General features: G+C 37.6%; 1 protein-coding gene and 1 long non-coding RNA gene across 5 annotated transcripts in view; one reads left to right on the forward strand and one right to left on the reverse strand.

Annotated features, from left to right (window-relative positions):
* Nucleotides 1-16878, reverse strand: part of SPART (spartin) — a 31578-nt gene extending 14700 nt beyond the window's left edge. Inside the window, exons 1-4 of one of the 3 annotated variants that reach the window (XM_072976132.1) lie at nt 16659-16878; nt 7310-8121; nt 4231-4428; nt 1984-2139 (exon numbers count right to left, since the gene is read on the reverse strand). In XM_072976132.1, coding sequence (XP_072832233.1) covers nt 1984-2139; nt 4231-4428; nt 7310-8119 — 1164 coding nt within the window. In that variant the 5' untranslated portion in view covers nt 8120-8121; nt 16659-16878. Of the gene's footprint in view, nt 1-1983; nt 2140-4230; nt 4429-7309; nt 8122-15861; nt 15984-16658 lie in introns of those variants that run through there. The other 2 variants (XM_072976130.1, XM_072976131.1) reach the window with 2 other exon arrangements.
* On the forward strand, nt 15920-25305 carry LOC140701105 (uncharacterized). 2 transcript variants are annotated; one of them, XR_012079941.1, is made up of 2 exons: nt 15920-16299; nt 24612-25305. It is a non-coding gene; the product is annotated as an uncharacterized lncRNA (long non-coding RNA). The 2 variants fall into 2 exon arrangements; XR_012079942.1 differs by lacking the exon at nt 24612-25305 and adding an exon at nt 21847-22039.
* The last annotated feature ends 519 nt before the right edge of the window (nt 25306-25824 follow it).

Here is a 25824-nt window from a genome sequence, read left to right on the forward strand (position 1 = left end):
ACTTAAAATATAAAACAACATTAAAAGCAAAACAAAAACTTCTACATGGGGCAGAAAAACCACTCATAAATAAAACCTAAATACGAACTGAACAAAATACTTGCAACTTCTATCCTTGACTATGGGCTGATGTCCCTAATATGTAAAGAGCTCTCAGAAACTGAGAAGAAAAGAACTAGCAACCCAGTAAGAAAATGGATAAAGGACATGATTAGACATCACAAAGAAAACATAATTCAAGAAACCTCTAGGCAGATGCTCAACCTCACTAATAATAAAATCAAAAATGCAAATTAATAAATTCTAATATACAATTTCTCATCATCAGATCACCAAAATACAGAGCGACCACCCAGTCTGCTGACTAGGCTGTTGGGAGACAGGCGCTCTCACGCAGTGCCGTGGAGTGCTGAACAGTATAATCACCAGGGAGGGCAACTTAGCAAACTCTATCAAAATCACAAATGTACTTATCTGTTGACACAGCAATCCCACTTTTAAGAATTTATTTGATGAAATTACCTATAGATGCATGAATCGATGGCTCTGCAAAGTTATTCACTAAAGCACTGTTTGTAACAGCAGTCACACCAAACACCCCTCAATAAGAGACTGATTGAAGGAACTATGATATATTTATACAATGAAATACAAAGTAGCTGTAATAAAGACTGAGGAAGTTCTCTATTTACCCCAGATTACTATCAAAAAATATATACACTGAACACTCTATATGATGTTACCTTTGTATAAGAAAGGGAGACAAATAATAACAGATTTTCTCTGTTTTTATCTGCCTAAAAAAATCCAGGAAAGAAACACAAGATCCTAATAAAAGCAATTACCTACAGGGGCAGGAGGAAAGACGTAGAAGCAGGGACACGGTGGGAATAAAGTTTTTCAATGTATCTACCTTTTTATATAATTTGATTTTTTTAACTAAGAAATTAAATTTAAAAAATGAAGTTTTAAATTCCATTTTGGATCCCCAATGTCCTCATCAAGCTAGTCTAAGATGCTCAACATAACCCACAGTGACAAATGGCAAGTGAAAGCAGAATATTTGTGTGACAGTCATTAATTCCAAAGATAATTACTAAGCACTTACAATACAAAATACAACAATGAACACCAGCAAACTGTTTATAATCCAATACTCACACAGTGTTATTTTCTTTCTTCATACATGTGTTTATACTATCTTCAGGACTCATCTTAGCCATAATGCCTTCTAGGAGGGGCCTCTCTCACTGCCTCCCACACCTCTCATCTATGACGTCAGCCTGTACATTATGCAGCAAGTACAACCTAGTCTACAGCCTATGTACTTTTATCTAATGGTCACACTGGGTAGAAATTACCCCTTGGCTAATCTGTCCTCCTCACTACATGGTAAATACTTTGAGATGAGAAATTTAAGCTTTTTCCCACTACGCTCAGCTTTCTAGCACTCAGTAAGTATTTACTGAACTCTAATCTAAATTCACCATTTCGAACATATCACATACTCAGAATCTAAGAGATGAAAGAAAAAACTACTAAATATATTTCTGAAAACCCGTTTTCTCTGTCCTGTTGACTACTCATGAAGAAATAAGGAACTGAATAAAAATGGCAGTGTAGGGAAAAGCGTACCTAGCCCCAAAGATCTTGGTGTATACTGGGAGGCAGACAATAATACAAAACAAAAAAGTATATGCATCATTACATAAATATAAAAATCCTTCAAACAGTTCAATAAAATCTATCCCCCAAAACACAGAATATCTTTTAAAATAGTTTAAATAACAAATACTTAATTTAAATTTCTTAAATTTAGGAAACTATTAAAGCTGATTCTAATTATTTTTACCAGTGAACACTTTGTGAATCTGCAAGCTGCTTGCAGTAAATGGAGATAAGATCTTACAAATAATTTAAACTGGTGAAAGGTACCCTTAGAACAGAATACACTCCTACCTTGTTGATCTTTCACTTACTTACCTTTTTCCCCCGTTTTCCTTTATGACGCACATCCTTATTGCCTTGGTCCAACTGTCTCACATCAGTGCCACTGGCTTCTTTCAATTGGTCAGAGGGGCACCTTGATCTCCCAGGAATTTGGAATTCATTTTCTCCTTCTGCCCGGTCCCAATTAGCCTAGGGAGTAAAGGACTAAGCTTAGCTCAAATTTAGATTTCCTCCAAGCTTCAGTACACCATGCTCTAATACACTTATTCAAATAACAAGTGTTTTACAACTATTTTGTTACTCCTTCTCCATACATTTATCTCATCACCAAACCTCAAACCTTTGAGGTCTTTGGTTCACAGGATATGGCCTAAAGAAAATTTTAAAAGACAAAGTACAAAAGATAAACCTACAGCAGATGATGGTATAAGTGATCATTAAATCAGATGCAGCTACATGAGTTTAATTAAATTATAAGTTTTAGGAAACACATACAAGACTAAATGAGTTTAAAGGCAATTAACAAAACGCATGTCCAGTTTAACTACTCCACATTGTTGGAAGACTGATTTTGTTTTTTCATTTTTGCACATAATACTAAAGGTATTCTGCTTGCATACACTTTGCTGAATGAATGCTTAAGAGTAAAAACAAGTCAAAATTATAGCTAGCAACTAACTTTTTTTTTTTTTAGCTAGTAACTAACTTTTCTTTACTCTTGGAGTTCCAGGTCAAGACAGCAAACTAAAAATAACATGCAACCAAAAAATAAAACTAAACAGAGAAAGAAAACACATAACCTAAAGGTCAGTTTAATTTCTTTCCTAGAGCCCAGTAATAAAAGTCAAATGAATGTAGAGGTGAAAGGAGAAACAGCTCCAGGAAAAAAAAGGCCTGGAATACTTGACAATGTCACTTCATTTAGCTAGCAGACAGCAAAACTTAGACTTGAACCCCCATCCATTTGACCACGTTCCTGCCTTTGTAAACTCCTCTCCTGAGTACACCGAGACTATGCACACTTCTGTTTGAGGATCATGGCCTCTGTTAACATAGCTTAAATGTCTAGCATTGGCTACGCTCAAGAACACGTCGACCACCAGGTCATTCTCATACATAGTTCTTACAACCTAATGCTGAGATGACTCTATACACATCCACTTAGCTGGTGATCTGCTCCAGTCACCTCTGATCCTTTTAATACAGGTATGGTTCGAAAGTGTATCCTACTTTCTGAAAAAAAACAGGAACAAATCTTTCATGACTGAACTCAAAGGAAACTGCTTTGTGAACTCTTCCCTGACCTCCTTTCACTTTTTTTCACCACCTATCATTACTGCACTGTGGTTAGAACAGGAGCTGTTCTATATGTACCTTTATAGCCTCCTGCTCTTTCTTCTTACCCCATCATTTAACACAGTACCTGGTTAAATAATGAATTCTAAATATCTGCTGACTGAAGATGAAAATAAAGATTATACTACCATGCTGTCAATCTCCTTCAGCCTAGATAACTATCCATATTCACAATGGGAGATATTTTTCCCCTCTTGTCTTACATTAGTATGGACAAGACCACCTAAAGAAAGTATCTCCATTATACTCTATTTCTGCTCCCTATAACAGATCAGCACGTGGGCAGAGGAAACAGGCTAAAAAAGGCAAGTTCACAGGATGACCAACCATATTGTAAAAAACATTTTATGTTGCCTTCATTTTCCATGAGAACAAGGATAATTCCTTCAAACAAAATCTTTTCCTCAAAATGCCAATCATACCCCTAAAATGTCCAACATAACCCATTTGCTAATGCTGAAATTACCTCCACTTCACCTTTCGGTCCCATAAGCCTCCTTTTCCAACTGAGCCTTAAGACAGTGGTGGTAACAAGAGCCAACACTCACAAAACACTACCACTTGTAAGCACTGATATAAGTGCCTTAACGTATTCACTTTTAATCTTCAACACAGCCCAATGAAGCCCAAAGATGTTATTATCCCCGTTTTATGACAAGAAGTATAGAGAAGATCAACGACTGGAGTTAAACAGCCCTTTTGGAAGAGTTTGAATTCAAATCTAGGCAATCTGACTCCAGAGCCCACAATCTTAATCATAGCTGTTTACAGCCAATTCCCAACTTGTATTTGTGAACACACAAGCAAATTATACAGTCTCAATCTCCCAACTCTGATCACATTGGAGCTTATTACACTTTCCTTAAAAACACAAGTGTTTATGTTAAAGCAGATTTTCATCCTAAAGGTGATCACACAAAATACCTGGAGCCGAAGGTCAGACATTTGTCTTAATAGATCCTCGAAGAGTTCTCTGTCATCTTCCGGTAACTCAGAAGACAAGACGACCCCCACAAAGCATCCTGATGCTTGTAACATTGTATCAGGAAACATGTAGGCTCCTATAGTACATTTAAGAACTGGAGATCTATCAGGAACTAGTGGATACAACCAGTCACAAACCTGAGAAGATAAATTAAAAAGAAAAAAAAAATCAAAGAACAGAATTAGGTTTTCAGTAAGGTTTTAAATATTGTTATAGCAGCAACAGACATTTTAAAGTTTGAAATGCATTTTATAAGGCCTTCTAGAACCACCAGCATCTACAAGCCTCCAATAAAAATCAGCCATTTGCTAGTCTCATCTCCCTGCAAGCCACTCACCAGAACTGTGCTAAAAATGTTGCTGCTGCACTAATTATTCAGTCTTAAAACTGGTGCCCTTAAATAGTCCACTGTTATCAATAACGAGGTTAACTTTAAATAAGTAATGGTCAAAGTAAATTAAATTCAAATTATTTATCCCTTTGTATAAATAAAATCAAACTGTTTCCAAGCACTCCACATGTATTTACTGACTTAATCCTCACAATTCCATGAAGTTGGTTAATATTGTCGTTTTATGTACAAGAAAACGGAGGCACGGAGAGGTTAAGTTGCTCTGAGTCAGCAACCAAAAAGCCAAGCCAGGGTTAAAACACATGTTATCTGCCACCAGAGAGCTAAACAATTATTATAATTAGAAACCCAGCATTTACAATGTTGAATAAATTTTTTTAAACTAAACCCAACCTGATCTGATAGAGCTAGAACATTAAGTTACATTTGTGGATTCACTATCTATTGTGAAGTTAAATCAAAATGACACAAAACTGCCTTGCAGCGTCATCTAGGGAGGTCAGACTGTCACACTAAAGCTTAATTAAGCTCACCTCCTGGAGATCTAAATTCAAAAGAAACTAAGTTTAAATCAGAATATCCAAATGTATTCATTTCCATTGAGATACGTTCTTTGAGTGACCAGAATATAACTATGCCTCTCTCCCTGCACACTGTCTTCCTCACATTAAGAAACTTGGGAGAACAATCTATTATCAAAGTACTGTGTGGTGAACATGAGTCAAAGAGATGAAAGATTTCACATAAACAATGGAAAATTCTGGTATATAACCGTCATCTCTGACCAACAGCATTACAAACATGCAGGGAGCAGAGTACTCATTTGATTCTTTCCTAGAAAACATTTCCCAAATTTTTATGGATTCTTTTTTGTCATCTCAAAAGCCACTCTCCAACTTTTCTAAAAGTCAAGCTTCAGACAAGTTAACAATAAAACTGATTACTATATTTTCCAAAGTATGATATATAACCTGTGGTATAGGGAATGACTTCAAGTAATATGTAAACTATTTAAATTTGAGTAGTTATGTATTTTAATATGCATTAGGGAAAAAATAACATCTTTCTCTCCATTTCACAGTTGTTATTATTTAGGATAAAATTAACATATGAGACATTTAAATAAAAATATTAAGTGACAGAAGTGATGAATTTGACAAAAAAAAAAACATGGTTATACTCAAATGACTGAAGTTTGGGAAAGGTTTCTTTCACTAGGCTGTGATTTCTCTAAGACTAACTACGTTGAAATGGAGTATTCTCAAATCTTCTCAAATAAAACTTCATAGACCTTTCTCAGGATAGATTTTACAGACTGGTGAACTCATCTACCATAAGCTGACTTCTCCCAGTTTCACTTTCAGAGGGCAATCTCATGTCCAAGTTCTGTATGAACTGACTACAAATTTAACAGGTTTAAAAAGTATATTAAAACTAAAGCCAAGAGAAAAGTAGTTTTAGAAGCCATAGAATTCTAAGTGTGCCTACCTAAAACCAAATTAATTTCTAATTTCCTAAATAAAACAATAGTGTTTTTTTTTTGCAGCATAAGAAGTTGTATCTAACATCTAATACTTAGTTGTTTCAGTGTTTGTTTTTCACAACAAAACTATTCAGTGAACACATGGTAACTCCCTTTCAGGACACTGCTACAAGTATCTGAATACATGTAAATGAGAGCCCCTTAAAAAGACTCAAATTCTGGGTACGACTTTACTTTTTATTTAGGACCCAAAATAAAGAGATACTGGAAAGATGAAAAATAACATTAAAAGCACTAGGACAGGACAAATTTTCACTAGAGAACAAGTCATTTTAATGGCTCATGTAACCAGTTGAGTGTTTCTGATGTTCATTCCTCACACCTCCAACAGCTCAGGCCCCGAAGGTTTTTTTAAATTCCATTGTTACAGTGCACCTCTATTACCACAACAGCAGGAAGTATTGTATCTTTTAGCAGCTCCCTCACAATCCCAATTAATAAGCCTACTCTTTTTAACCTCAAGCCTTCTTTTTTAAAATAACTTATGGGATCACACTATTCTTCCTGTCCAATGATGAAGTCTTCCTTTCAACAATGCCCCAAAATCTCTCCTTCATACATCCCTAGAAGGTCTCCATCTACCTTTAAACAACTTTCCAGTTGAATCCATGTAAAAGCTGCATAAGAATTCTGAGTATACCAAAAGAGAAAATCAACCTAGATAACCACTACTGCAACCAAACCACATCATCTGGACTCTGGACAAAAGCACCTACTTTGCTCAGATCTAGCCCAGTTCAGCCCCTCAGCTGGGGCCTGACAACATTTATGGAAATCTACAGTGTATTCACACGTGAATTACATAAGTCTCTTTTAAAATTAAAGTTCCTAGTTTTTTTCCTCAGATAAAAAAATTAGAAGCTAAGGAGGAATATTCCAGTCTCTCTCGGGTCCTGTCATTACAAATTTAATACTAAAACAAGACTTTTCATCTAAGAAAAAAAGAAAAAGAAAAGGCTACCAAACACAAACATAGATGTTCAAAGCTCATAAATTTCATAAATATATTTTAAAAGGAACTAAAACTTATAATGATCTTTTTGTAACTCACTGTCTTAGACACATTATAAATATTAATAAAAATAATGTATTCTACACATTTTTACATTTTTCTTTGGCTTACCTGAAGAAACCCAGGAGGACGGTTTAGAACTGTATCAAGAGAATTATCCAAGAACCTCACGATTCGAAGGTACCCAGGATATGAAGGTGCACTAACCTCCCCTGCAGGATTTACAAAAAAAATCTGTACTCCATTCGGTATCAAAATCAACTCATCTGCATCTAGCCCTAAGGTCTCAAGAGGAGGTGGCTGAGAATGATTCCTGTAAAAGTTTTCCCCAACTGATGAAAACTCTCCAGATTCTGTTCCATAGGAGACAGTGTAGTGGCCCTCAGCAGCCTGAGGAGTATAGGCAGGAGGCGCTTCTGACGGGTGACCGTGAGATGGGAAGGATAAAGCACTAGGTGCGGAAACTGACTCTGTACTTGTAACTGAAGTATTTCCATTTACTTCACTGTGCTGAGGAGGTGAACTAAAGGACTGAGGCTCCAGTGACTTTTCAGACATGTCTTTTGGTGGAAATTCTGGATATAACTTGGGCACCTCCTGAAGATCATTCCGCAGAGAAGTGCCAAGACCCTTCTCTAGAATTTCCAACCTGGTACGTACATTCTGTAGTGTTTCTTTCATTTTCTGCTGCATCTGTCTAGCAGATTCCCACCCAGGACCTATCTGTTCAGGATCTGATGATGAAACGCTGATTCCTCTGAGCAAGTGTCCTATTCCTTGCTTATAGTAGTTCTTTGCTTCTTCCTTCTGACCTAATTCATCTGTATTCAGTCCCTTATTAACAAATAAAAAGGCCTTCTTGTATGCTTCTTTGATGATCTTAATTTCAGCAGGTTCTCCATCTTGTGGCTCTTGCTCCATTTCTGCAAAACAGGAAAAATATCTTTAATTAACTTACTTAATTATTTGTTTACTTATTTGTTATCAATTTCTCCTACCTGAATATATTTCAGAGGCTAGGAGCCTTGCTTGTCCATTTTGTTCACTGATGTATTCCCAAAGTCTACCATCAGATCTGACATAGAGAAAGCACTCAATATGCATTTGTTAAATGAATAAATAAATAATGCTCATGGTCCTAAGTACCTTTTTAAACTAAAAACATTAAGAGATTAAGCCAGAATACATCTATTGAATAATTTTCTTGTTCCAGTTTCTAAGAAATAAATTTCCTGTATCTTTAAGGTTGGAACCAAAGTGTTTCATTCTAAAATTCATTATAATTCCAGGTTATAGCAGCTAATTAAAAATGAGGTTGAATCACACACTGGAGAACAGAAATGAGAAAAAAAAAATCTGAATGAAGCTTTAAAGTTACCTGACTTCCATTTAAAGGTGGCAGGTTACTCACATACAGTGAGCCCCGTTCCCTCCCAAAGCTCCATTAAAATGACCAACAAGATTGTTAAAATGGCATAACCATTTTTCTTAATGAGATAAAGGCATGAACAGGTATTTCACAAAAGAAGATATTTAAATGGCATGTGAAAAGGTGTTCAACACATGATTCCCTCGGGGAAATGAAACTAAAATCCACAACATGACTACAGTTAACTCCTTGAACAGTACAAGGTCCACTTATACGTGGATTTTTCCAATAAATACAGTACCTGTATTTTCATTTTACAGATTTTTAAGTGTGGGGAAAATCTGTGTTTGATTAGAGATCACATGGAATCAGAAGACCTAGGGTCTGTGCCCTGATTCTATCCAAACTGCTTCCGCTTCCTGTCCTTGGATGAGTCTTTCATCAGTTCCACTGCATCTGCAGCAGAGATAGCCGCACAGGGATTTTTGACTGTGGCGGGGCTGGTGCCCCTAATTCCTCATTGTTCAAGGATCAACTATATATACTTATCAAGTGGTTAAAACTGAAGACTAAGAAGTGTTAGAGAAGATGGCAACTGGAACACTCATATACTTTGCTGCTGGAAGTGAAAAATGGTACAGCCACTGTGAAAATTTGGCATTTCTACCAAAGCTACGTTCACCCACTCTATGACCCAGCAATTCCATTTAAAGGTATATAACCAAGAAAAATGAATGAATATATACACCAAAACAGGTACAATAATATTCATAACAGCTTTATTCACAAAAGCCCAAAACCTGAAACCACCCAAATGCCCACCCACAGAAGGGATAAATAGTGGCATTTTTACACAGTGCAGTAACACACAGGAATTTAAAAAAACTGATGCCTGTAACACTGATGAATCTCACCAATTCTTTGAGCAAAAGAAGCCACACACAAAAGCCTTCATACTGAGACTACTATACTATGATTTTACAGGTAAAAGTGAAGAACAAGCAAAATTAGTCTATGATGACAGAAACAACACAGTGCTTCCAGGTGGTGGTACACACTTGGAAATGACACAAGGGTACCTTGGAGCACATAGAAATGTTCTCTACCCTGATGCGAGTAATTACTTGGGTGTATATACGTATAAAAAAATCATTGAGCAGTAAATTTAAAATTAGTGCACCATACGGCACTTTAACGTATCCCTTACTAAAATAAATACCAAAGCTGTAACTGACAAAGAGGATGAAGAGTCAACAGTACTTCAGTTCTGAAAAAGGAGGCAGACAAATGGTAACTAACAGAACAGACCTGAGAAAGCTGAAGCCTACACTGTCAGTCAGGAAATCAGAGAAGCAGCCCCATTTACAGCACCTCCTAGAACCTCCAAAAGGCACGGGAGCTGATGGGATCCAGCCTTCCTCTGGAAGAGGGAGTAGAGGGAGAGCTGGGAGAAAGGACTGATTAAAAGCTATTTACAAAGTAAGACCCTCAGACCTCTCCCACACCAAGCACCCGGGACACTATTTCTCTCTAGCCCTGAAAGAAGACTGGATGTTGTAATTCAAAAAAGCATAAAATAAAATGTCTCTGCACGGGACTTCCAGGCATGATTAAGGGTAAATACAAAAGCAGGAGGATTAAATGAAAAATTACATCCTGAATACTGGACCTTCAGCCTTCTCTCCGCGACTTGGTTCTTAGAGTTCTAGCAGCTGGGTACCGCTCCAGAGAAAAGGTAGGTGCGTTCCCTGAGAAATCTGACCACCACCAGGAGGAGAGATCTAAAGACAGTGACACTGAGAGTTTTCCAAGGAAAACTGTCCAAGCAATTAACTCTTGAAAGAAGTGAAGGCTGGTAAGTTCTACCTCAGAGTCTCCAATTAACTCTTTAGTGCCTCAATCTTATATATAAGAAGACTACTAAGAATCAGAAAACAGATGAGGAAAACGTCTAGTATGAAAGAAAAGAAAAATAACAATGCAATTTGGTTGAAATGGACAATATGCTGGGAGAAGAACATTTCAAAAAACCTTTATACCAACATAAAGAAAAATATACTATTGCCATCTATAAAATAAAAACAGGACATACACATCCAAAAAAAAAAACCCCAAAAAGAACTAAAGGAGCTTTTAGAAATTACACACAGAGTATATGGAAGGAAAACTTAATAGAGGGATGAGAAGAAAAGGTTATAAAATTATAGAAAATGTCTACAAAGCAGAGCAAAAAGAAAAAGATAAAAATTGGAAAGGACATACAAAAACATCAGAGAGAACTCAGTTTAGGTTGAATATCTGAAATAATTAGATTTCCAGAAATAGAGAATTGATTTAAAAAATTATGGGTAGACGAGTTAAAGAAATAATTCAAAAAATTTCCCAGAACTGGAAAGCATGAAACCCCAGATTGAAAAGACCAGTGGACAAAGGATGAAAAAAGATCCACAACCATGAAGTTTCAGAAAACTAGGCTCAAAGGGACCATCTTAAAAGGGTTTATCCAAAAAAGAAAAGAAAAAACAGAAACAGTACCATTAATTTACAATCCTGAGTGAAAGTAACTTCCAAACCCAGCGAAGTAATTGCTCAGATATTACATCTGTTTCTTAGATTCCATGTTTGATGAAAGGAATCCCAAGGCTGAAGAAAGGAGTTCACAAGACGACAAATATGCAACCAATTCATACCAGAGCAGAGGACAAACTCTAGAGAAGATGTCTTCAAGCAACTAAAATTGACAGAATCCCTAATGCATTTGAGAAGAGATCTACACAACTATGGGAGGACTCAGGTTTAATTAGTGATAAATACACAGTAAACTAAGGAAATAAATATCAAGACAATTATTAACTCCAGGGAAAGCAAGATGCTGAGCTAGAAAGAAAAGTAACTGTATGTACCACATATTTCAGTTTTGATTAATATCATAATAATTTAATAATGAATCTTGATACATTGATACAAGCAAAGTTATGATACAACCATATTCAGAAGATGGGAAGATGGATAGATAGAACGTTTATGTACGTGTGGTATAGAATGGAAGACCTAAAAATCTCATCTTTCCCAATAGGAAGTTAATGGGTAACGCCTAACACTGAAAAATAGTGGCAATATAAGCATCCTGTTTAGAGATGACTCTGTCTAGAAAGGCCAAAAGAATTGGTAAGAAGATTGATATAAGCTATCTTTGGGAGTAACAAGTGAAGCTGGGGTAGTGGGAACTCTTTGCTGCAAGCCTTATACAAATATTTAATTCTCAGTAATATGTGCACGATAAAAAAATTACTTACTAATTTTTAAAAAGCAAGCTGAAGCCTAGCAACTGTCTAATAGGATTACTGTGTTAATTAACTGCATATGTAATTTAAAATTTTCTAACAGACACATTTAAAAAGTAAAAAGAAACTTCAGTGATATTTCATTTATCCAAATACATCCAAAATATTGTTTCACCATGTAGCCAATATATAAATTATTAATGAGATAGTTTACGTTATTTTTTCACATTGTCATAGAACCTAGTGTGTTTTACGCTCAAAGCATATCTCAATTCCAGCCACCTTCATCCAGAGCGTTCAATACTCACACATGCCTGCTGTTATTGGACACTGCAGCTTTAGTCTTTTCCTGTGATCTCGTTAAACTTTATGACAGGATAATTTAAAGGATTTAAGGCTGTTTTAGCAACAATCCACATTATAAAGGCATCACTGAAAGCAGCCTAACCATGCTTTCTTATCTGAAAAACAGATTTTTCAACCTTATCATGTAGCACCTTCATGGTAGTGGAGAGAATATATTTAGTCCCCAATTCAGAAAACATCATATACAACTGACCATAATCAGCCCTTACTTGCCCTACTGCAAATCCACTGTCAAATTCCCTGGAAGTCTACTTTAGAACATCAGTAGAATGCTTCCCCTTTCCACAGATCCTTCCCTTTCTTCCTTCAGAAATCAGTGGATAGGAATTCTGCACTCTTCCTTCCTTAGGGTACAAGGAGGATAAGAGTTCAGGAAGCAAGAGAGCAGAAGTCAAATAGCCTTTTGTGAGCTGATTTGGGAATTGAACCAGCATTAAGTTTGTCCAATTGACTTGAATAGGGTCTTGAACAACACTGGGGCACAGCAGGGCACCTACTTTTTTGATACGTGCCACAAGACATCACTATTACCAAGGCAGCATTTACAGAGTGTTTAAAGTGTGCAGGAGACTATGCCAGATGTTTATTTCATTTAATCCTTACAAACAACTACTGAGGCACTGTTACTACCATTAGGTACTTGGCAGAGAAAAAAACAGGTTGAAAGCCAGTAAATGCCTTAGATCACATGTTTTTGAAAGACTCTGGAGCTAAGAATTATTTTCCCATTTTTAAAGGGTTATAAAAACTAGGATATGCAACAGAGATCGTATGTGACCCACAAGCCTAAAATATTTTACAATCTATTACCTGGTACTTTACAATAAAAAAAAGTGTATTAACCCACTGCCCTTGATCACAATGTTAAACAGTTCAATTTCAAAACTAATCCTCTAAATCAGAGTTTCTCAATCTCTGTCTGATTGACATTTTGGGCTGAACAGTTCTTTGTTATAGGAGGCTGTCCTCATCACTGTAGGATATTCAGTCGCACTCTGATCTGTATCTGCTAGATGCCAACACCCACCTCCACCTGCCATGTGACATCAAAAATGTCTCCAGACATTGCCAAATGCACCCTGGCAGCAAAATCATCTTCACTGATAACCACTGCTCAAATAGTCTTCAAATTAGGGAATGTGTACCCCTAGGGTACATGAAGACTTGTCAAGGAACATGTTCCAAAAACATATGTAATTTTAAGAAAAAGGCTTCCACAGATCCCTCTACTTCCACTTAGTTCTCCTCACTAACACTGGTCTGCCTGGGAATATGCCTGTAGTCCAGCTATCACATTGTTGTTTTTCCTCTTCCAAACTCCTTTCACAATCTTCTCACTTTACAAAAAATACCTCTTACCCATTCCTATTTTTACTATGGTGTATTCCCCAGAATGGAAAAGCATGGTAGGATGGAACAGCCCAAAAAAGTCAGCGTTGTCGATTTCAACTTAGGCAGAACTTCAACTACCCATCATGTTAAGATATAAATTTCCATTAAAATTCTATTTTTCATATTTAATTATTCTTTATCAAAATCCATCCGGTATTATGCTGTTCTGACCATCGATTACTACTTGTAAATATTCAATCCAGAAGAAAAATAACTCCTAGAGTTACAATCATAGGAGAAATTTTAATTTTTTAGTTTCAATTTATACAAATATTTTTATTAAAGACAAATATAATAGAGAATCAAAAGCTTTCAAGCATAAGTACATTATATTAAGGTCACATTCTGTGGAGGTGGGTAAAAATGAAAGTACAATTTCAAGAAAAAGGAACTGTGTATGATATTACATATTTTTAAAACTGATGGTGATGGATACAAAAGTGCAATATTATACTCTTTGGGATATAGTTAAAAGTACCAATTTTATACTAAAATGTCAGTATCTATACGAAGTGGGAAACTGTATCCTTTCCAAGCACATAATAGTATGATGCAAAATGTTATAAATTAACCTAAACGTGTGCAAGGGGGATAGCTTTACAAAAATTATTTTGGGGGTTCATAAGCAAATTAAAAGCCCTACTCTAAAACCACTCACAAGTATACTATACAACAAACAAAACTCACATGGTCTGTGGCATTTAGAAGCACCATAATTTACTACCTTTTATTAAGCTCTTTGGATGTACTTGGCACTGTTCTATGCTCCATTTAATCCTCTTATCTTTGGAGAGTAAAATCTGATTTAGAAAATATTTTTCATATATTGAGCAGCTTGCTTAAAGACTAGTAAATGAGCTAGTAAACGGAAGTGAGATTCAAAGAGCCAGGCACAATATATATTTGTCAAGAAAATTAAATGAAATGTCTGATGCCAAAGCTAAACCTCCTGCAATGCTCACAAGTTAGCAGACTGTGGGAGGGGAATTCGGTGTGTTTCATGGTAGAAAGACTTTTCACTCAAGCCCTAAAGTATAGACAGCATTTAAAGGCAGAAAGAAGGAATGATAAAGGAACCCTACGTAGAAGCAGTATTACCTTGCATATGTCTTTACTTCAGCGCTTACTTCACATAGTGTTTTGAAAGATTTCCTAAATACTGTGTCACTAGAGGAAAAGGGGCCATGGCTATTCAAAGCGAAGGCAGGCGCGCGCGCATGCGCGTGCTTAAGAGGGGGGGTGGGGAGAGTGATTCCACGGGTCAGCAGCAGCTGAACAGCCTTCCTTGCTAGGCACCTCCACTTTGAAGACAGAAAAAAAATTAGCAGGGAGAAGAGCCTGGATATTTATCAGGTGAAATGTAGCTGGGAATCTCAGCATAGAAAAAGTCAGTATTAAAATATTATGTTTTTATTTTGTGATTGCTCTAGGATTTGCTTTATTCTCAGTAGCCTCTGAGAAAATTCATTTCACAGGGATAGGGACTATAGAATGGTGACTTAAAAAAAAAAAAGCCTATCAAATCCCTAACCTAGTTAAGTACTTATCAAGTGTCTTGGAAAGATAAAAAATTATTACATGGTTTCACGCTTTATCTTTTACAGTTGAGAATAGTAAAAGTCTTTGAAATGTCAATCTAAAGTATTAAAACAGTGCCTACACCACTATAACCATCTTAAATCAAATCAAAACGTGGCTCCAGCTACCAATGGCGCATTTATTTTTTAATCTTTTTTTTTAACTTTCTAATAAAAGAAGTAAAATGTTATTTGTTTCAAACATAACCATGCGCGCGCTTTAAAAACTATTGAAGAGCAAAGGTAAAACTCTGAACCAAACACTTATTTCAATCTTGTAAACACTGAAACTAGTGACAATTATGCTAACGGTCAAATCACAAGCAGTGTTTAACAATAGTCATTTATCTCCCGACAAGGAGCATAAGTTGCTTTAATGCCTGCCTATCTGGTGGCCCTTAACCGAAAAAAAAAGGAGAGCTAATTTTTCCCGAAACATGTAACTGCCTCCTGTAGCATCCCACCCTATTCTAGCTTGCTAGGGAAACTATAAACATTGACTTTCCTGAAAGCCCCACAGGTAAGAAACAACACACATAAGAGAAAAACTGTTTCAAACAGGTTTCATATATAAGTCACCAAATGAAGCCTGTTAATGGAACAAGAGAATGAGTTAATAAAAAAACAAACAAACAATAGCTCCATTTACAACGGGGGGGGGGATTCTTACATTACCTTTTGTTCAGCTTTTGGAAATTTCAAAGAAAAATGTTGAATTCTTAGATATTCAAGGCCCTATTTCACAGGCAACAACAATCCTGAAGGAGAATTCATTAAATTACAATACAACAAAGCAAATCTGGAGCATCCAAGAGACAGAGTGAAGCAATTCACTACAACTGTGGAGTGGAACACTGGGCCAACCCCACAGTAACGCAATAATGCCGTGTCACGAAACTGCGCATTTCCAGAGAAACTTTTTCCAGACACAGAAATTAAGTCGGAGGCTCCTCTGCAGCGCTTAATCCCTAACAAACACGAATACCTGGACTCGAAAGAGGACTATCACGCGTTACCCATCCCTAATGTTGCTGTAAAGAACGGTCATCGAACTTTCACGAAGCTGGAAGCGCTGGGTTAGGGCGAATAATCGCTGCGATTTTCAAAGCCAAGGTAAACAACAGGGGGTGGGGGGGCGTAACAATGGTCAATAGAGACGCCCCTAGGACGACTGTAGGGGAAGAAAGGCAGCGCTCCCCATCCCGACAGTCAATAGGGGAGGGGGCCTACGGAGCTCGAAGATTACGTGAATACATGAGATGGGGGTTAACTATGAACAACTTCTCAAACTATTCTCTCCCGAAACCTCTCCCTTCATCGGAAGTTTCATCTCTGAGACTAGGGTGGGGGCCCGAGGCCTTCCCGGCCCTTCCCGCCCAGCCCGGCAGCTCGCGGGGCCGGGGCGCCCACGCCACCCGCCCGCCGTGGGGGCCCACACAGGGGCGACTCCGTCCCGCCGGCCGCCGCCCCACCTGTGCCTTCCAGGCTCCGGCGCTTCGGCGCCTCGAGAAGAGCTCCCCGCTCGGCGGCCGCAGCCCAGGGCCGGCTCCCTCAGACGGACGCCGCGGCCAGGCGCTCGGCCGGGACCCGCCCGCGGCTCTCGGCGCCCCGCACCCGCGCGACCGCACGCCGCGACTGACAAAGCGAGCCGAGCCGCGCGCTCCGCAGCGCGCCACGTCACGCGGCCGCGCCGCCCCGCCCACCAGCCCGCTCCCGCGTGACCCGAGCGCCGGCGCGCGGCCCCCGCCGGCCGGCCTCCACGTGACGCCCACTCGGGCGGCCTCCCCGCGGGCTTGTGGTCGCCTTCCCGGCCTAGGTGCTGTCCACGCTGACCTTCCAGATGGCCTCTGGGGAGACGTCAGTCCATTGCGAACCCCTCAGTCGCCATAAAACTCGGGGGTAGAAAAGGATCGAGGGCGGAAGGCCCCAAGAGAACCTCCTGGGCGTGAACCCCCGACCGGGGTCCCCCGGCCACGTGGACAGCCTCCGCGCTTGCGCAATCTCTCACTGTCCGCGGACCCTGGGCGGCTGGAGGGACTGGGCTAGAGCCGTGGGCGGTGGGAGCCCTAATGTGTAGGGGAGCCCTGTGTGCTAGAGGTCTGTAGCACTTTGGTAAAAAATGTTAAATTCCTGACGCTTAAGGATAAATAGCAAGTGTGCTAATACCGTTTAAGATTATGGAAAGCTGAAAGGGGGAAATCAAAGTGAACATACTCTGTTTTTCTTCAACTTTCTTTGAAATTGGTGAAATATGATAGATGTGTGGACAGGGAATGCTGCCTGCCTTTCCAGTTCTACAAGGATCAAGCCAATGCAGCGGCCCCTGCCCTCCTCCCCCCCAATTCCAAGTGAGCCCTGAGGGGAGTTCAGGATGAAGAAAAACTTCAAGGGTTCTGTGCTTTGGATACTGGCCCTAGATAGTTAAGATGCATATCTGAGGATTAATGAGCCCAGACTCTTGCATCTTCCCATACATAGGAAAGCACTAAGATAATTAACTTTAGATGGTTGTTCTTTGCAATTAGCAGTAATCTTTTGATGTTCTACTACTTAAAAAAAAAAAAAAAAAGACCTGTATATCCTGGCTGCTCCTTTCTCTCTTCAGAGCAGTTCCTCAGAGTTGTCAGAGAGCTGGTCTCCTGGGCAACAGTCCTCAGTAAGTTCACCAAATAAAACCTATCTTGCATCTTTTAGGTTGTGTGTTTTTCTTCAGTCGACAGATGACAGATTTTATGCTCTAGAATAGACCTGCCTTTAAAAAGCAATATACTTAAACACACATATATATGAAGTGCCCTGAGCTTTTAAGATGAGCAAAGTGACTTGTTTAAGGATGGCAATGACTTAATTCTAGATGATTTGTTACACCCTCAAACAAAATTAATTAATGATGGGGAGTGTTGGGTGACTACTGGGGGAGTCTTTTAAATTTAAAATTTGGTACTTACCTTTCTGAGAAATCTCAGAAAGATAACAGCCAGCTATTCCAAAGAGAAAAACCTATTTAAAATATATACAGTAATACAATGTTTTTAAAGATTTTGCTCTTATACCCTTTAAAAGAATTCTGAAAAACTATGACTGTGTACCTTCTCTCTCATTTTTAGATTGAGCATCAAAATTTGTCATCTCACTTAAATAGTTGCAAAGGATGCAAACTGTTAAATTGACATTCTACAGAAAAACAGTTACATAACTCTTTCAAATGTAGCCAGTGGGAAAACTAAATACCAGACAATTTTATATGCATCATCAGTTTTAAAAACTACATTAACAAGCTTTTCTTTAATAGGAGGAAATTTTACGTCATTCCTTTTTGCTCTTGAATTCATATTTCCATATCACTTGATGAAATTTTATCCCAACATAATAGTTATGTATTCTGGTTAGATATGACCCCAAAATATAAGAAAATGGTGAACTGTACTTCATCAAAATTAAAACCTTTTGCTCTTCAAAAGACATCATCAAGAAATTGAAAATATAACCCATAGACTTTGAGAAAATATTTCAAATCATCATACCTTACTTGTATTTCAAATATATAAAGAACTGCTAAAACCTAATAATTAACAAGATAAGTAATATACTTTTAAGTGGGCCAAAGATTTGAACAGACATTTCTCCAGAGATTTACAAAAGTCCAGCAAACAAATGAAAAGATTCTCAGTGTCATTAGTCTTTAGGGAAATGCAAATCAAAAACACAATGCGATGTCACTACTTGTGCACTAGAATGGTTGTAATAAAAAAAGACAGATACTAACAAGTGTTGTACAAGGATGTGGAGAAATTCAAACCCTCATGCACTACTGGTAGCAATATAAAATGATGCAGCCATTTTTTGATAAACTGTTTCTTAAAAAGTTAATACATAGACTTACTACATGACCTAGCAATTCCACTCATAGGTGGAATTGTGGAAATTGTGTAGGCATGTTTTCATTTCACTTGGTTCAAAAAAAATTGAGTGATGCTGCTGTTATAAAACTCCTTCCACTTGTACTTATTTAGTTTGTTTAGGTGGATAGAGTTTCTCAGTTTTCACATCTGTAAATATTAAAATTGAAATAGAATTGGTGCTGAATTGTCTTGTTCTGGAAGTAGAATACATGTAATACAAACAATAAAACACATACCTGTACACACATACAAAGTGCACAAGTATACTTGACAAATGTTCATAGCAACATTATTTAAACAGCCCAAAAGTGAAAACAACCCAAATATCAACCCACCAGTGAATGGATCTTTGAAAATGTGGTATATTCATACCATGGAATATTGTTCTGTCCCCAAAAATGAATGAAATACTGATATATACCACAACATGTATGAACCTCAGAAACATGTATTCTCAATGGAAGAAGCCAGAGATGAACATATATTTCTGTTTCCAGAATTTTTTTGAAAGGTAAACATACAAAGACAGAAAGTAGATTGTTGGTTGTCTAGTGTGGGGGTTTGTAATGAAATTGGCTATAAATGGGCACAAGGCTTTCTTTTTAGGGTAATGAAAATGTTCTAAAATTAGATTGTGTTGATAGTTGCACAGCTCTGTCACTATAATAAAATCCACTGAATTACACATTTAAGATGAGTGAATTTTATGGTATACAAATTATATTTAAACAGTTAAAAATATCTCCTGGATTGATTATAATTTTTTACATTATATGTATTTTAAGTTTGTATAAACATGTATTGAACAAAGAGCGTATATTTATTGGAAATAGATCTTGAAGTGAAAGGGACTTTTTTCAATTAATTCATACATTTGTGGATGATTATCACTTATTTCTGGAATGGGACAGAATTCAGCATCAATCCTGTCCTTATTTTAATATTTAAAAATGTAAAGCCTGAGAAACTCTGTCCACAGAAACAAAACAAAGTTAACAGAAGGAATTTTATAACAAAATTGTCACTCAATTCTTTGAACTACTTCCAAATCATATGCCCCAAATCACTTTATGATAAATTGTTCAAATTTGTTTTTTAATCCAATTGATCCTTCTTCTGTTTTTTTTTTTTAAATTAGAAAATTGGAAATCACTTTCCTGCAAAAATATTTGTCACCAAGTGGCTATAGTTATTCACTTCCTCAATTTCTGGGAAGAACACCAGAAAGGCTTCACTAAGAGTGACCATCTGGGACCATTGAGGCCCCAGGATTCTTAGCAGTCCCACACTCAAGGTAGTGGCTCCATCCCACTAGTGGCGGCTGGGCAGAAGAAGGGATGAAGAAAACTTAAAGGGCTCTGTGCTTTGGATGCTGGCCTCCCCACACTCACTTAGAACTCAGCCTCAGTTGTAGGTAGCTGGAGGCAGGAGGAGAAATGCAGGTGCCCTGCCCTCCTAGGCAGACAGCCCTCCCACTGCTAGTGATGGGGAGAGGGAGCCCTGTGCTCTCCGCTGTACCAATCTGAAGAGGCGGTTCTGCCTCACTGAGCTGGAAGGGTAGAGGGAGGGAGTAGCTCCACTGACCTTCACTGTTCTTACGGAGTTTTGGATCTTTGGGGAAGTGGTCTACAGGGCTCCTCATGCCAGAAGTGGAACTCTCAATAAGCTGCATTTTAATTGCCCTACTGAAAACACACAACAAATCTAAAATCACGCTGAAGTTTCCATCTCTGTGTTTTATCCTGTATAACTTGATTAATTTAGTAGCCCTGGAAAACATTACCACTGTATGTTAAATGATCACCATAATGTGTGTAACTTGTTTAATCATCAGGACCCCTTATTTGCACAAAGTCCTTCCAAGGCAGCCCTTGAAATGTGCTCACATAGATGTTTGAATAAAATTCGCAGAAAGAAAAAGCTTTTAGCCACAATCAGTTAAGACCACTGACTCTTTGCACTTGACTTTCCTTCCTGTCCTTGGTGTTGACATGGCTGTAGCACTTTGCAGATCTGGGTAAGGACAATTTGAGTTGGTTGTACATTTAATTTTTGCTTTATGACATATGTTTATAGTTGCTTCTGTCTATTGTTAAGTTATCACTAGCCGTAGTGTCGTGGCATTGACTTCCAGGAATATCCCCACTCTGCTGGCTGACCCTGTACCCTAACATAAAGATAGCAGTCAAGGGTCATACTGCTTTGTGAATGTGTCCTACGGTGCACAGCATCAAAAAACTGGTGGAGGAGAAGCAACGTTCGAAATACATGGAGCCAGAAGCTAATCTATTTAAAATTATTCCAGTCATCAGATTTGTAAAAGTATAAGCAAATAATTTGGTTCTCATCAATGCCTAGTCAAAAACCTATTCCTAATTCTTAAAAGTTTGATGACAATTGTAAAAACTTACATGACAGTGTCAATATTGAATTGTGAAGCTGAAATAAACTTTTCTATACTATGGTTTAAAAACGAATCTTAATAAACCATGCTAAAGGAAGAGTTGAATTCTCTATTTTTTTCTATGGCATAGATTACAAAATCATTTTCATATGAAGAAATAATCAGAATACAGAGCCAAGAAAGTTAAGAAAAAAAGTAACATGGGATATGTTCACTACCTGATTAATAAAAGAGTTATGTCATTTTTCTGGTGATATCTGTACTATTTGTCAGCTTTTTAAAATTTGTAATTTTGGTGATTTTTCATTCTTAATAAATATGCTCTTTTGTTCCTAATTTTGTTTTTTCTTGCAGAAGTCCACCCAAATTATAAAAGCAGCAAGCATCACATAACTGGATCTGCCCCTGTTCCTTAGGTTGAAGTGGTACTTGAGATTAGTAAAAAAAAAAATAATTGCTTATCTCTAAAAATATGTAAAAAGCCATTTTAAACATTTATTATATCTTGCTGAAATAATAAAAAGAAAAAGATCAGACGGTCAAAACAGATTCACAAGAATCAGAGCTTTTACCTAGGATTAAACTCTATTAATAATTCCAAAGGTTACAGGGGACTACGAGATACTCGAAAATAATGAAGATGTCTGAACCACCAACCCAGCTTCCCAGGTTTTCCCACACCGTCTAGGAACATGCCCTGGCCCAGACCTAGCATTTGAGGTCACCAGGTAAGCATGCCAGGTATCACACAAGCGGAACTACTTCCGTCATGAGCTATCTCCAGTTTATACTTAGAAAATTACATGGTTGACTCTGACATTGCCTCTGGGCCATTCCATGTACAGCCATAAATTCCATGTTCATTTACCTTAAACCATCTGCACAGACCATTTCATAGATGGGACTCTCCACTATCTGTCCACCTCTGTATACCTTTGCCCAATTAACATGTTTGCAGGGAGATTTGATTTGGTCATTTCCACCTGGGCATCGAAAGCTAGCAATAATTGGTTACAGTCCAGCTGCTAATACTTAACTTCCAACTTATTTCCCCTCTTTTGTTCCCACCAGATTCTTCTCAAAGGCAGTGCATTCTCTAACAATAGTGAAGAATTGGAAGAGACAGGAAGTCTTTAAATGAAATTATCATTTTTTTCACACCCTCCCCACACTCTATAATATATTTGATTTACTAACATCCCTCCAAAATACCTCTCCTTTTCTATGGTCTTTACCTGAAATATGGATCTCTAAACTTTGCTTTATGGTGGTTTAAAAGCTGTTTCTCCCAAATTGTACTTTGAATTGTCCTTTTATTTGGCACTCTTGAGATTTTTACACTGTGGGCAATGCACCAGAGTAAGATTTGGGGAAGTGAGAGCTGTGTGTTTTTTATGCAAAGTGGGAGAAGTTTGTTGTGTTACATTGAGAAGTTTTAACATGAAAGTTTAATATGAAAGTAGGAAAAGAAATGCTAGGAAATATCACATAAGAAATTAAAATCTGGAAATTGGTTATTTGGAAACTTTTATCCCGTACCAAAAGTGGTATGTGTGCCCCTCTCTGAAGATATTAATACACTTCACGTATTTGTAGCTGAGTGCCTAAGACCACTAGTTCTGGAATCTGAGCGCCTGGGTTGGAAGCAACCTTCATCTCACAGTTGCTATTACTTAACCACTCTGAGCCTGTTTTCTCATCTGTAATACGGGGGTGTGAAAATGAGACCTACATAGGGTAGTTATCTAAAGTCACTGAAATAACTCATTTAAAGTTGGTACTCAATAAACATTAGTAATGACAGCTGCTATTCTTCCCTTGCTAAAATTCTTTAATGATTAGCAAAGAATGGTTGTGTGCTAAGCATATCTGAATAATTTTTAAAGTGTAATTTTGTCTTCATTAAGAGTGATGGAGTTACTTTCTTTTCATCAAGAATTGACTTCACAGAACCAAAAAAAAGCAAATGTGAATACTATGTTAACTCTGTCATAGTGCCACTAATAAAAACATTAATACTGTATAGAATTATTTTGATAACACAAGAGTTCTCAGAAGAAAAATCTCCTTCTTAGTGAATTTCAGGCATGATATATGCCTATTTAATTATTTAGGCATTAGTATCCACTATAATTACAATCGCTGGATGATAATGTTAAAGGCTTGACTAGAAGCCAGCATTTCAATTAGATGAACGTACTAAAAGCTCATCGTACGTTATACTAGATTCAGTGTCATCCAGGTTGTCCAGCTTGTTTTATCCACATGCTGAAAATATGTTGTATTTTTTTCTCTTCATCTATTACATGATATTGTCAAAGGGGGTTAGAAAACCCAGACAGTGTGTCACAGAATTATGAATATCGTTAAAATGAAAAATGTCCAAATTACTTTGGACATGAATTGAGTTAGATGTTGGTACAGCCGTCTCGTGAACTGATCTAGGTTATCACTGGTGATGTACCCTAATGGTCCAAGCTCAGACTGAAATCAATAGGATGACTCAGTGTAAAATAAAGCTCCTGAGAAGTGCACTATGATGAGGACTAATGTGATGATAATATTCCAAAAGTTCTACATGAGACTAGGTCTATGATCTCATTGTATTTTCCTTCCCTAAACTGTTCCTATATGAAAAGCATACATTTGATAAAAGATCGATAATTTTGATGTTCTTAGTACAGTATAATTTTCCTCTTGCAGACCACATACTGGATGATGGACAAACGTAGCATTTAAAAATTGAATAATAAATAGATAAAAGTAATTCCTTACCCATTGAATTGGAGATATGTATATAGGCTTTGCAAATTCCAGATTTCCATATAAAGTAGTCAGTCTGTTCTTAGGAAATATATATATACATATGTATATATCTATATCCTTTAAAAAATAATCTGCTAATTAAAGTATGGAAAACAATTCCTTTAACATTTCTTACCAACCTAATTTGGCTTTGCTCTAGTCAAATTGATACTATTTATATTATGTTATAAAAAGGCTAATGACATGCTCAGTAAAGTACCTTATTTTCTATATATTTAGCATAACAGGATGGAGTTTAACATCAGACACCAAAATTATTTTTATAGCGAAGTTCTTGTTTTGTATTGCTTCAGGAAACCTAAGCCACTCAGAGTCAAGGTGGGTCCCTTGGGACACAGGCAAATAAGAGACAAGTAAACAGAAGAATACTTGGAGCACTCTGTAATACTGTCACTACAGGAAGAATGAGCAGAGATTGGCAGCGAGTGGATTGGGGAATAAGAAGCCTTGAACACTGAGAAGAGAGAAGGCAAGCAGCCTGGTAGACTGGCAAATAACTCAGAAGAAGAAAGTTGCCTCGCTTTACACCCGAGGTTGTTTTTGCTATTGGGACGTAAGAAGCCTGAATTTCCTGAATCCTTTAGCGTAGTTTGCCCAAAAATGCTGTGTGTTTTGTTTTTGTTTAATTCTGGCTAGAAATTTAGGGAAGACACTCAACATCCATCTTTGTTTCTGTGATCCAGAACAAGACAAATATGTGCATGATGCTGAACTGAACTAAATTAGGGAAAGCAAAGGCTCAGAAACAGAGGTGTCCTTGGGACAGCAAACGCCTTAGGAATGTTTGGACATTTGGATGAGAGCATCAGCTTTTCTACAAGAAGCAGAGATGGAAGCTTAAAGGAAATAGTGCTCTTCAAAGACCAGCAAGGATACACCTAAATTTTGAACTTCTGTTTAAACATTGCTCATCTTTTTGGAGAAGAAACCTGGAATTGGATTGTGAAAGAACCCCTTGATAAAACAGCAAAGCGGTTTCATTTTCTACATTGTTAAATTGGTGGATATATTTAAGTATTCCATGTATATTTGTAAAGGTTTTCCAAGCTTTGTGTAATTAGGGATCACAAGCATAAAGAGAAGAGGATATCGTTAGTGCTGGTTGGCCAGTTAGATGTTAGCCATTCTTCTTGAGTATATCACCTATAGGAAAGCTGAAGAATGGCTGATGTGATGAAAAATGTGATGAATTTCTGATAAAGTCCACTGTTCACCAGGAATTCATTACTGGACAACCTTGACTGTCTTGGGAGGATTGTCCTTCCTAAACAGTCAATGCTTTTCTGGTCATATTCAGGCAACGTGGCTGGGAAGATCTAGGTCCAGGAATTCTGTGTTCAGCACTCCCAGTCTGGGGTGGCTCATCCCAGCCTGATTGTCTCCCGAAACTGATGTTACAGCAGATGACACTAAACTCAACCACAGACCTGAGTTCCTCAGTTCAAAGAGAGTTCAAAAGCAAAGATGCTATTCATGGGGAAAAAAGAGAAGTCTGTTATTTTATAA

This window comes from Vicugna pacos, chromosome 14 (genome assembly GCF_048564905.1).
Source record: "Vicugna pacos chromosome 14, VicPac4, whole genome shotgun sequence".
Lineage (NCBI taxonomy): Eukaryota > Metazoa > Chordata > Mammalia > Artiodactyla > Camelidae > Vicugna > Vicugna pacos.